Source organism: Leuciscus leuciscus, assembly GCF_965113295.1.
Source record: "Leuciscus leuciscus genome assembly, chromosome: 6".
In the NCBI taxonomy this organism is placed as follows: Eukaryota; Metazoa; Chordata; class Actinopteri; order Cypriniformes; family Leuciscidae; genus Leuciscus; species Leuciscus leuciscus.
This window is the reverse complement of record NC_138730.1, coordinates 47,790,684-47,803,183: the sequence shown is the minus strand read 5'-3', so window position 1 is coordinate 47,803,183 and position 12,500 is coordinate 47,790,684. Positions and strand designations below refer to the sequence as shown.

The following is a 12,500-nucleotide window of genomic DNA, read 5'->3' as shown; positions in this document are numbered from 1 at the left end:
CTGCGGGAATTATTAAAATACTCATTGAAGGAGCCTATTATCTGTTACATTATTTATTTTAATAGTTCAAAAAGTACAATCAATGTTCAAATTTCGATTTTTTAAGAATTGTTGAAAGGTGTGTTTGGTGACACTTTACAATAAGGTTCATTAATTAGCATTATAACTAACTTACCTTTGTTAAGATTAACTAATAATGAACAATAATTCTACAGCATCTTAGTTAATATTAATTTCACCATTTACTAATACGTTATTAAAATGAAAGGTTGTATTAGTTAACATTAGTTAATGCACTGTAAACTAACATGAACAAACAATGAACAGCTGTATTTTTATTAACTAGCATTAAAAATAGCATTAAAAAAGATGAATAAATACTGTAACAAATGTTTTTCTCATTGTTAGTTCATGTTAGTTAATACATTAACTAATGTTAACTAATTAACATTATTGTAAAGTGTTACCGTGTCTTTTTAATAAATGCAACACGTTCCCAGTCATGTGAAATAATCGTGTTACATAATCGTGATTTCAATATTGACCAAAATAATCGTGATTATGATTTTTTCCATAATCGAGCAGCCCTAACACACACACACACACACACACACACACACACACACACACACACACACACACACACACACACACACACACACACACACACACACACACACACACACACACACACACACACACACACACTGTTATGTCCAAAGTTATTCTGTGCCCTGTTTTGCAGGTATCCTGGAAGCTCCTCCCATCATTTCCCTAATTACCTGGGTCTGCTGGTCAGCATTTAAAAGCCCTGTCTAGCTCCACCCACTCTCTCTCTCACACTGCAGCCTGGAGCAGTAGCATGGATAGCAGCAGCCACCATTATTCTTTGTCTGTTTCATTTTGTTTGCAATAAACCTTATTTTGGTCATAATAGACGTTTGTGACTCCTCTATGTTGCCTCCCTTGAGCCAGGGTCGTAACATATTGGGCGCTCGTCCGAGATTATCGTATCCGGAGGAGTTTTTAGTTGTTTTTTTTTCCCCCTAGATTGTGTGATTTGGTGTTAGTTTGTGGCGTGCTGTTCGATGCTAGCTGCAGGCTGCTGTGTTCTCCCTTCTGATGAGTATCTGGTGAGTATAGTGTCTGAGTGCTGTTGACTTGAAATATTTGGTGATCTCCCTGGTGAGTTAGGGAGTGTGCTAGCTGGGCAGAGAAATCTGTCCTTCCATCTGTGCACTCATTTGTTATTTTGCCTTTTTTATTTTTGAGATAACTCTGGGTGGAGACATGTTTCTCTGTTGGGGGCAAGCATTTCAGGTCCTTGGCCAAATGGCTGAGGTTCACTGAAGTTTTGCTTTTAAAGACGCCTCGAGCCCGGCACGTCTCAGAAGATACTTAGGTTTCAGTGTATGATAGGCAGGTACCAGGGGGTTTGCTTTAAGGGTTGTCAGCGCACTCGGGGGGCTTGCTTGCAGTGCTCATCAGAGGGTGATTTTGATAAGTTAGGTGAGTTAGAGGTGCTCTAGTTTATGGGTACCATTGTGGTAATGTGTCCATGATCCTAGCTTTGTGTGTTATGCAGCTTTTGTTTGTCAAGTAACTGTGACTTGACTTTGTGTAGGCTAGTTCACCCTGAGTTAGTAGTTGCCTTAGTTGATTGCCAGCAAGTTCCATTGTGGTAGTGGTATTTGTTTGGGTAATGTTCTGTGCTACATTAGTAGTTTGATGGGTTGGTTCTAGTCCTACTTTTGTGATTATGGTTTTGATAGCCATTAGGTAGAGAGAGTATTAGTGATTTAGCTGCTTTTGTAATATTGGACACTTTGTGTTGTGTGTATGGTGCGCACTGGTTTCATGTGGAAACTTTCTGTAAAGGCTTCAGGTGCAGTCTTGTTCAGATGTAAGAAAGCTATCGAGTATGGCAACGCTTGATGACTTTGTAAGTGCACCTTCAGAAGAGTTGCTTGAGCAACTTACTAAAGATCAGCTTCTAAAACTTGCCAGTTATTATGACATTGAGATTGCCAGTAGTGAGAAACGTTTAAAAGAGAATATTAAGGAGTCTATTAAAACTATCCTAATAGAGCAAGGTATCCTCAAGTCTGTGCATCCACTGGCACCTCAAATGTCACAGAGTGCTGTTGAGTTGAGGTTGAGAGAATTGGCTTTTCAGGAACGGCAACTAGAAGAAAAGCAGAAGGAGAGACAGCTAAGAGAGAAGCAAATGCATTTAGAACATGAACGTTTTCTTAAAGACCTGGAATTCAAGCATGCTTCTCTGGTGAGCTCTCCTAAAGTTGAGTCAGCTGGGTTTGATGCAGTTAGAAATATTCGATTGGTTCCCCCTTTTGTGGAGAAAGATGTTGAAAAGTATTTTCCTCATTTTGAACGTGTGGCTACAATTTCAAAGTGGCCTGAGCATGCCTGGACGTTACTTTTGCAGAGTGTTTTGGTGGGAAAAGCACAGGAAGCTTACTCGGCTTTAAGTCTTGAGGAAAGCAAGGACTATGAGGTTGTTAAAGGTGCCATATTGAGAGCTTATGAGCTGGTTCCTGAGGCTTACCGCCAACGATTTAGAAGTCTCAGTAAGCTTGACAAACAAACGTATGTTGAGTTTTCTAAAGAAAAGGAGACCCTTTTTGGTAGATGGTGTAAGTCCTTGAAAGTAGAAACGAAGGAAGATCTTCATCAATTAGTTTTGCTTGAGGAATTTAAAAATTGTTTGCCAGATGTTGTTCGTACATATTTGAATGAACAAAAAGTGACTACTATCTGTAAGGCTGCTGTGTTGGCAGATGAATTTATGTTGATGCATAAGCTTGATTTTGATAAAGGGCAGGGTGAGCAAAAGGGTGGCGTTGTATTTCATAGAGCTGGTACTGTGAAGCATATTCCCACAGTTTCTGTCCCCTTTGCCAGAAAGTCGGCTACTGGAAATGTTGCTTTTGATAAGGCATATTTCTATTGTAAGAAACTTGGTCATCTTATTGCCGACTGTCCTGTCTTGAATAAGAAACATAATTCTGTTAAGCCTGTAGCCTTAATTAAAACTGTGAACACAGCTGCGACTCCAGATATCAGAGAGCATCCAACTCGAAAGGTAGAGTTGGTTGGCTCTTCGTCTTTCCTTATGGATGGTTTTGTCTCTCTTGCTTCTGATCCTACAGCCAAGCGACCTATTAAGATCTGGAGAGATTCTGGAGCTTTTCAGTCTTTGATTCTCCAGGATTTTCTTCAGTTTAATGACCAGTCTGCATTGGGCTCCAATGCTATTGTTCAAGGATTTGGTGGCGGTTACATGTCCTTACCCATGCATACTCTTAACCTCCAAACCGCTTTGGTGTCTGGGGAGGTTGTTGTTGCTCTTTGTCCTCATATTCCTATTGAAGGTGTGTCTTTCATTTTAGGCAATGACCTGGCTGGTGGTAGAGTGCTTGCTGCTCCGGAGGTGGTTCCTTTCCCGGTAACATCTAAAAGCCCAGATGAACTTGAAAAGCAGTTTCCAGATACGTTCTCTGTTTGTGTTACTACTCGTGCTAGGGCAAAGAAAAACCAAGCTAAAACTTGTGATTCGGAGATTGTACTGTCTAACCCCGAAAAAGATCTAGCCAAAACCTCTGACTCTGAGATTGCGCTGTCTGACACCTTCATGGTAAATTTTGACACATTAGGGTTTGGTACAGTGTTCCCCTCTCGTGAAGAGTTAAAAGTGGAACAAGGACTATCATGTGTGCGGCTACTCGGTTTCCTGAAGCTATTCCTTTACGCAGGATTACTGCTTCAGTAGTTTCTAAGGCCATGATTAAGTTTTTCACAACATTCGGTCTTCCAAGAGTTGTTCAGACTGATCAGGGGTCAAATTTTATGTCCCGTGTGTTTTCCCAGGTGCTGCAGCAGCTGTCTATTCAGCACTGTTTTTCTTCTGCCTACCATCCAGAGTCTCAGGGAGCCCTGGAGAGGTTTCACCAGACTCTAAAGTCGATGTTGCGAGCATACTGTAGAGAGTTTGAAAGAGATTGGGATGAGGGAACCCCTTTACTCCTCTTTGCGGCTAGAGAGGTGACCCAAGAGTCCCTTGGTTTCAGTCCGGCTGAACTGGTGTTTGGCCATACTGTGCGGGGTCCACTGAAACTTTTGAAGGAGAAGTGGTTGGAAAATCAGCCTTCTCCTACTAACCTCTTAGACTTTGTGTGTAACTTTCGGTCTAAGCTTAACAAAGCATGTGAACTGGCCAAGCAAAATTTGGAGGGAGCTCAAGGGAGGATGAAGGGGTATTATGATAAAAAGGCAAAGCATCGAGTGTTTAATCCAGGTGATAAGGTCTTAGTCCTTTTGCCCCTTCTGGGATCTGCTTTGCAGGCTCAATATAGTGGACCATATGTGGTTGAGCGCCCGGTTGGTGAATGTGATTATTTGGTTAGGACCCCAGATCGGAAGCGTAAAACACGTTTATGCCATGTTAACCTGTTAAAGTCCTATTGTGAGAGAAATCAGGCTGTGCATGTAGATGTGAAGGCTGTTGCTGTATTGAATATTCCAATCCATGTAGGTGAGAAGGATGTTGATGTTGTCAATCCAGAAATGTCTCAAGGTAGGCTGCCAAATTCAAGAATTATGGCCAGCTTAGATGATCATCTTTCTTACCTGGACCCTCCAAATCGTTTTGACATCATGGAAGTAATTCACCAACATCCTGACCTTTTCTCTGATGTGCCTACACGCACCAATGTTCTTCATCATGATATTGATGTAGGTGTTGCTGGTCCAATTAAGCAACCTCCTTACAGAGTCAACCCTGTTAAGCGTCAGCTTTTACGTAGTGAAGTAGACTATATGCTGCAGCATGGCATTGCTGAACCTAGTGCTAGTTCATGGAGTTCCCCATGTCTGCTTGTGGATAAGTCAGATCATACACCTCGTTTTTGCACTGACTTTCGCAAAGTCAATTTTGTAACCAAGCCTGATTGTTACCCTCTTCCAAGATTAGATGACTGTATTGACAGAGTAGGATCTGCAGCATTTGTTACAAAGTTAGACCTCTTAAAGGGTTACTGGCAGGTCCCTCTCACTCAGAGGGCCTGTGAAATATCTGCTTTTGTAACACCAGATGATTTTTGCCAGTATCGGGTTATGGCTTTTGGGATGCGGAATGCACCAGCCACATTTCAGCGTCTGGTAAATACGGTGTTGAAAGGAGTTGTAGATTGTGAGGCTTATCTTGATGATGTGGTTATTTACAGCTCTACCTGGTCTCAGCATGTACTCCAGCTGAAAGAGGTGTTCCATAGGCTGGTTGCTGCAAATTTGACTTTGAACCTTGCCAAATGTGAATTTGGACAGGCCACAGTAACATACTTGGGCAAGGTTGTTGGACATGGAAAGGTTTGTCCCATCGGCGCTAAAGTAGAGGCCATTGTGAATTTTGGTGTGCCAACGACTCGGCGTGAGCTGAAACGTTTTCTTGGGATGGCAGGCTATTATAGGAGCTTTTGTAAGAACTTTGCTACCGTTGCTGCTCCCTTGACTAACCTTCTCAGCCCAAAGGTCCCGTTTGTTTGGTCCAGCTTGTGTCAATCTGCATTTGAGAACTTGAAAGCATTGTTAGTAAGTGCTTCTGTTCTTGCTGCCCCTGATTTTGATAGGCCTTTTAAACTAGCTGTTGATGCTAGTGATGCTGGTGTTGGGGGTGTTTTATTCCAAGAGGATTCAGAGGGAGTTGAGCATCCTGTATGCTATTTTTCTAAGAAGTTTGACATGCATCAGAAGTATTATTCTACTATAGAGAAAGAGGCCTTGGCCCTTATTCTAGCTCTGGTTCATTTTGATGTTTATACCTCTTCTTGTCAGACCCTAGTGGTCTATACAGACCATAACCCTCTTGTTTTTCTCAGTAGGATGAAAAACTCCAACCCCCGGCTAATGCGATGGAGTTTATTTTTGCAGGGATTTAATTTGGACATCCAGCACATCCGTGGAAAGGACAATGTATTTGCAGATGCCCTGTCTAGGTCGTATATGGAGTCAGTTTAGTTTTGTGTTACTTTGTGTGACATTTAACTGAGCGGTTGCTTTAGAGCAACCTACTTATGGAAGGAGGTGTTATGTCCAAAGTTATTCTGTGCCCTGTTTTGCAGGTATCCTGGAAGCTCCTTCCATCATTTCCCTAATTACCTGGGTCTGCTGGTCAGCATTTAAAAGCCCTGTCTAGCTCCACCCATTCTCTCTCTCACACTGCAGCCTGGAGCAGTAGCATGGATAGCAGCAGCCACCATTATTCTTTGTCTGTTTCATTTTGTTTGCAATAAACCTTATTTTGGTCATAATAGACGTTTGTGACTCCTCTATGTTGCCTCCCTTGAGCCAGGGTCGTAACACACACACACACACACACACACACACACACACACACACACACACACACACACACACACACACACACACACACACACACACACACACACACACACACACACACACACACACACACACACACACACACACACACACACACACTCACTCACTCACTCACAGTGCACGATGAGTGTGTTGCTGAGTCTGCGTGGGCCGTCGAACGCTGGGTGCCACACCAGACAGTCGAGCCTCTGGCCGTTCATGCTGCGCAGTGGATGCAGGGAAAACTGCGAGGTCACGACCCCGTCCTCCCCGCTCCGGTTCTGCGACCGCCCGGGAACATCCGTGTCCCAGGACAGGTGCGGCGCAGGGTGTCCGACCGAACGACACGAGGCGGCCGAGCGAAACGACTGGCCTTCCTGCAGGATCACCGGATCCAGAGACGAGATCGGCAGAACTAAAGGACGAGAAACAACAGATGAAGTGCTTTCACTAGTCAGATCATTCTAATATAGTGATTTGATGCTCAAAAAAACATTCATTATTATTATAAGTGTTTTTTTTTTATGATTCTTTGATGAATAGAAAGTTCAAAAGAACAGCATTTATTTGAAATATAATATTTTGTAACATTATAACTGTCTTTACTTTACAAATTCAGCTTTGATCACAGGAATAAATTACACTTTACTATAAATATGCACATAATAATACGTTTTTTTACATTCTAATAATATTTTCAATTCACATTTATTTGTATAGCGCTTTTCACAATACACATCATTTCAAAGCAGCTTTACAGAAAATGCACATTACAATTTACAGAGATCTGTTATCAGAAGTAATGGACTAAGTTATGTATTTCGGTAATGTACATTTACAAAATCACAGTTAGCCAAAAATGTATTAATTTAAACAATGTAATAAAGGCAGAAACAATGAGCTCATTGAAGTAATGAATACCTATTTGTTAACAAATGATTATGACATTTAGAAAAATGTAGAATTGGTGCATATTGATCAAATTAATCAAGTCAAGTCGCCTTCATTTATACAGCGCTTTAACAATATAGATGTTGCACAGCAGCTTTACAATGATAATAGGAGATTACAGTAACAGAGATTGTTTAGGCTTTACAGCAGATCTAGAATAAAGTTATTGTCCAGATAAAGATAGTTTATGATTGATTCACTTCCGTTGTAAAGATCATTAGTTATTAACTTAGGGGCCACTAACACACACCGCTCTCACAGAAAACAGAAACTTTTAATGTGTTCTGGACGTTCATTCACACAACAGTGTTTGGTGGCTCGATCAGATCAATTCAGTTCATAAAACACATTTTTACAGCCTAAACCAAGGTTATTTTAAACTGGTTGGTTCAGAAGATGTAGGTTTTGTATTGTACAGCAGATCAACTGGTTAACAGACCTTTCCTTTTGTCAACAGAAGAGCTTGTGAAAATGAAAAGAGGGGCTCTTACTCCAGACGGTCAGGCTGATTTGTGTCTCGAAGTTTCCAGAGGGAAAGGTGGAGATGTGGCAGGTGTATGTGGCCTGATCCGCCTTCTTTGTGTTCAGAATCAACAGCGTCGAGTCGAGGGTCGGGTCAGAGCTCTCGAACCGAACACGCTTCAGAAAATCAGGAGACGCTGGGAGAAACAAACATTTCAGAATAAGGAGTATATTAGACTCAGTTAGAGGGAAATACAGTATTAGACATAAAAACCATCACTATAGTGCCTTTAAAGTTCCTTATTTTGTTCTTGAGTCTCAACAGGTTCACATGCATACAAGATAAAAAACAGTGTAATGTCCTCATAATCTCCACTGCAGCATCAGCTCTTTTCTCTCAGTGTCTGAAACGCTTCGTTTGAAGATTCAGTCTCTCTAAGCTCCGCCTCTCTGAGAGCTGCTCTGCTCTGATTGGTCAGAAAGTAAACGCTCATTATCATATCCGAATCTCAGCTCTTGATCACAGTGATACGAACAGTAACGATGGCGTGGGTTTTACAGTATCAATCTCAGAAAACAGCGTCTTCTCCACATGAACAACACGAACCAAACTCTCCCAGTCTCAGATACACTACAGTGTTTGAGGGCGGAGCTAAGAGACGCTGCTCAGCCAATCAACACTCTTTTGAAGCATTATGCTAATTAGTAACAAACCTACGCAGGTTCAGCAGAGACTGAATTACTGACGACTCGTTTCAGTTCAGAATCACTTCTTTCTTTTGGGAGACAAAAACTCCATTTATCTGCACGTTGATCTTTAAAACTATCATGAAAATATCAATGTGGTCTAAGATAAAGATCTGAGGTTTTTCTTTCCTACGAATATATAAAATAAACAAATGGTTGCCTTTTTTTATTGAATTCTGCTCCTCTTTTAAAATAACAGGCAAACTGCATTATTTGTGATAATAAATTGCCTTTTGGTAAACGTCAATGTAATGTGACTCCGTTAAAACCAATCAAATCCATTGAGTTCCGCTCGTATTTCATTTGATAATTTTTCATATATAAAAGCTATACAGTCAAACCAAAAATTATTCATACACCAGATATCTTTTTTTTTTGTAGTGTGATCAGGACACTATAGTTTATTTATGTTAAGTGAGGAGAGCAAAATAAAGTAAACTGTGACATATTATACCCAGATATTCTTCATACAGTGACTACCAGTGACATTTATACAAATTTGGGACTAAAAATGATTCCGATACTTTGACCTGATCATGTTTTGCAGAAGTGTTTTGTCTTTAATTGCTAATGCTCTTTTTACACACAGACTGAACAAAATGAAGCATTGCTTGGTGATTGGTTGAGCTAAACTGGTATTATCTAATTGTGTAGTTAAATTTAACAGCTGACAGATATTCAACATAATTCATGTGTGAGACAGTCTAACAGAAGGACGGACAAAACCAGTCAAATATCAACTGAGTTCTGCTCATATTTATTACCATTTTCTAAACTATAGCGAATAAACTGATAATGTGAGAAATATTGAAGATGTCTGAATAAATGTTGGTTTGACTATATGTTCAATCCCAAGAACCTGTAAGATTGTCAACATTAACTCGCCCACATGTCATTTCCAAAACAGAGTATTATATTTAACAAAAAACTAAAAAACTAAAATAGCACCGTTCCAAACCAACTGCTTTTCTTCTCTCAGCTCAAGCTTTACAGTGAATAACATGTTAAATTTGGGTCTGTTCTTCACACAAAAGATTATATGAGTGTGGAATAAAGTTAATTAGTTATATTGACTAGTATCTGTTATCATTCACTGCCATTGTATGCAAAAATTAGCACCTTTGTGCTCCAAAAAAGAGTCTGAAATGACATGAGGGAGTGTAAATAATGGCAGAAGAGTTTATTTTTGTGAGAACTATTGTTCACATCAACACAGATGGCAGATGTGAGTTGCTCTAGTCAACACAATACACCATTGAAAACATCCGTCATGACAAACGTCTCTAGGTGACAGACACACGTCACAACACAATACATGAGAGTGTTTCCATCGGGTCATTTGACAGAATTGCTGCGGGGAAAATGATACTTGTGTGTGTTTGCGCTTCTTTGAATGGGAGGTGATTTAATTATGAATCACCAGAACGCATGTCTGTCACACACTGCACTGAGAGAATAGAGTAAAGCCTGTTGTGAGGAGTGAGGACTATTAAGATTGTTAGCATTGTGAAACATGACCCAGAAATGTTCCTAACAGAGATTCACTCAACTAGTTTAGTCTTTATGAATGGGGCAAACTAACTAACTAACGCTCTCTCACGCTCTCACTCCCTCCCTCACCCTCTCATGCTCTCACCCTCTCATACTCTCATGCTGTCTCACGCTCTCACTCTCTCACCCTCTCTCTCTCTCTCACGCCCTCACCCTCTCCCTCACGCTGTCTCACGCTCTCACCCTATCACTCTCTCCCTCACGCTGTCTCACGCTGTCTCACCCTCTCTCTCACCCTCTCTCTCTCACACCCTCTCACGCTCTCACTCTCTCACTCTCTCTCACCCTCTCCCTCACGCTGTCTCACGCTCTCAATCGGTCTCTCACGCTCTCACGCTCTAACCCTCTCACTCTCTCTCTCTCTCTCACTCTCTCACTCTCTCCCTCACGCTGTCTCATGCTGTCCCACGCTCTCACTCTCTCCCTCACGCTCTCACCCTCCCACTCTCTCATGCGCTCACTCTCACGCTGTCTCACGCTGTCTCACGCTGTCTCACGCTGTCTCACGCTGTCTCACGCTGTCTCACGCTGTCTCACGCTGTCTCACGCTGTCTCACGCTGTCTCACGCTCTCACCCTCTCATGCTCTCACGCTGTCTCACGCTCTCTCTCTCATGCTCTCACTCTCTCCCTCACGCTCTCACCCTCTCATGCTCTCACGCTGTCTCACGCTCTCTCTCTCATGCTCTCACTCTCTCTCTCACCCTCTCACGCTCTCTCTCTCACTCTCCCTCTCCCTCACACGCTGTCTCACGCTCTCACCTTCTCACGCTCTCACTCTCTCTCACACCCTCTCTCTCGCTCTCTCTCTCACTCTCCCTCTCCCTCACACGCTGTCTCACGCTCTCACCTTCTCACGCTCTCACTCTCTCTCACACGCTGTCTTCACACTCTCACCATCTCACTCTCTCACACACTGTCTCTCACGCTCTCATGCTGTCTCACCCTCTCACGCTCTCACTCTCTCTCACACAATAACTCACGCTGTCTCACGCTCTCTAACACACTCTCACCCTCTCTCTCACACACTCTCTCTCTCACGCTCTCATGCTGTCTCACCCTCTCACCCTCTCACTCTCTCACCCTCTCACCCTCTCACGCTCTCACCCTCTCTCTCACACACTGGCTCTCACGCTCTCTCACGCACGCTCTCACTCTCTCTCTCTCACACACACACACACACACACACACACACACACACACACACACACACACACACACACACACACACACACACTCTCTCTCTCACCCTCTCACTCTCTCTCACACACTCCACCCTCTCTCATGCTGTCTCACGCTCTCACCCTGTCTCATGCTGTCTCACGCTCTCACTCTCTCCCTCACGCTCTCATGCTGTCTCACCCTCTCACTCACACACTCTAACTCACGCTGTCTCACGCTCTCTAACACACTCTCAACCTCTCTCTCACCCTCTCATGCTGTCTCACCCTCTCACCCTCTCTCTCTCTCACACACACACACTCTCTCTCACCCTCTCACTCTCTCTCTCTCACACACCCTCTCTCACGCTCTCACTGGCTCTCACGCACGCTCTCACGCACGCTCTCACGCACGCTCTCACGCACGCACGCTCTCACGCACGCACGCTCTCACGCACGCACGCTCTCACGCACGCTCTCACGCACGCATGCACGCTCTCACGCACGCTCTCACGCACGCTCTCACGCACGCTCTCACGCACGCTCTCACGCACGCTCTCACGCACGCTCTCACACTCTCTCTCTCTCTCACACACACACACACACACACACACACACACACACACACACACACACACACACACACACACACACACTCTCTCTCACCCTCTCACTCTCTCTCTCTCTCACACACTCTCACCCTCTCTCATGCTGCCTCACGCTCTCACCCTCTCACACTGGCTCTCACGCACGCTCTCACGCACACGCACGCACGCACGCACGCTCTCACGCACGCTCTCACGCACGCACGCTCTCACGCACGCTCTCGCGCACGCTCTCGCGCACGCTCTCACGCACGCGCACGCTCTCACGCACGCGCACGCTCTCACGCACGCTCTCACGCACGCGCACGCTCTCACGCACGCGCACGCTCTCACGCACGCGCACGCTCTCACGCACGCGCACGCTCTCACGCACGCGCACGCGCACGCTCTCATGCACGCTCTCACGCACGCGCTCACGCACGCGCACGCTCTCACGCACGCGCACACGCACGCGCACGCTCTCACGCACGCGCACGCTCTCACGCACGCGCACGCTCTCACGCACGCTCTCACACACACGCTCTCACACACACACACACACACTCTCGCGCACACACTCTCACAGTCTAGCAGTTTTTTCACCCCTAATTGGTGGGAAAAGATGAATGATTTTTCTATAAAAAGTTGCT

General features: G+C 44.0%; 1 protein-coding gene across 2 annotated transcripts in view; it reads right to left on the bottom strand.

Annotated features, from left to right (window-relative positions):
• The window catches only part of nectin4b (nectin cell adhesion molecule 4b), a 39,425-nt gene that overhangs the window by 22,715 nt on the left and 4,210 nt on the right, over positions 1-12,500 (bottom strand). For both annotated transcript variants that reach the window (XM_082173050.1, XM_082173051.1), the window contains exons 3-4: positions 7,839-8,006; positions 6,533-6,811 (exon numbers count right to left, since the gene is read on the bottom strand). In XM_082173050.1, the coding sequence (XP_082029176.1) occupies positions 6,533-6,811; positions 7,839-8,006 (447 nt within the window). The remainder of the gene's footprint in view (positions 1-6,532; positions 6,812-7,838; positions 8,007-12,500) is intronic.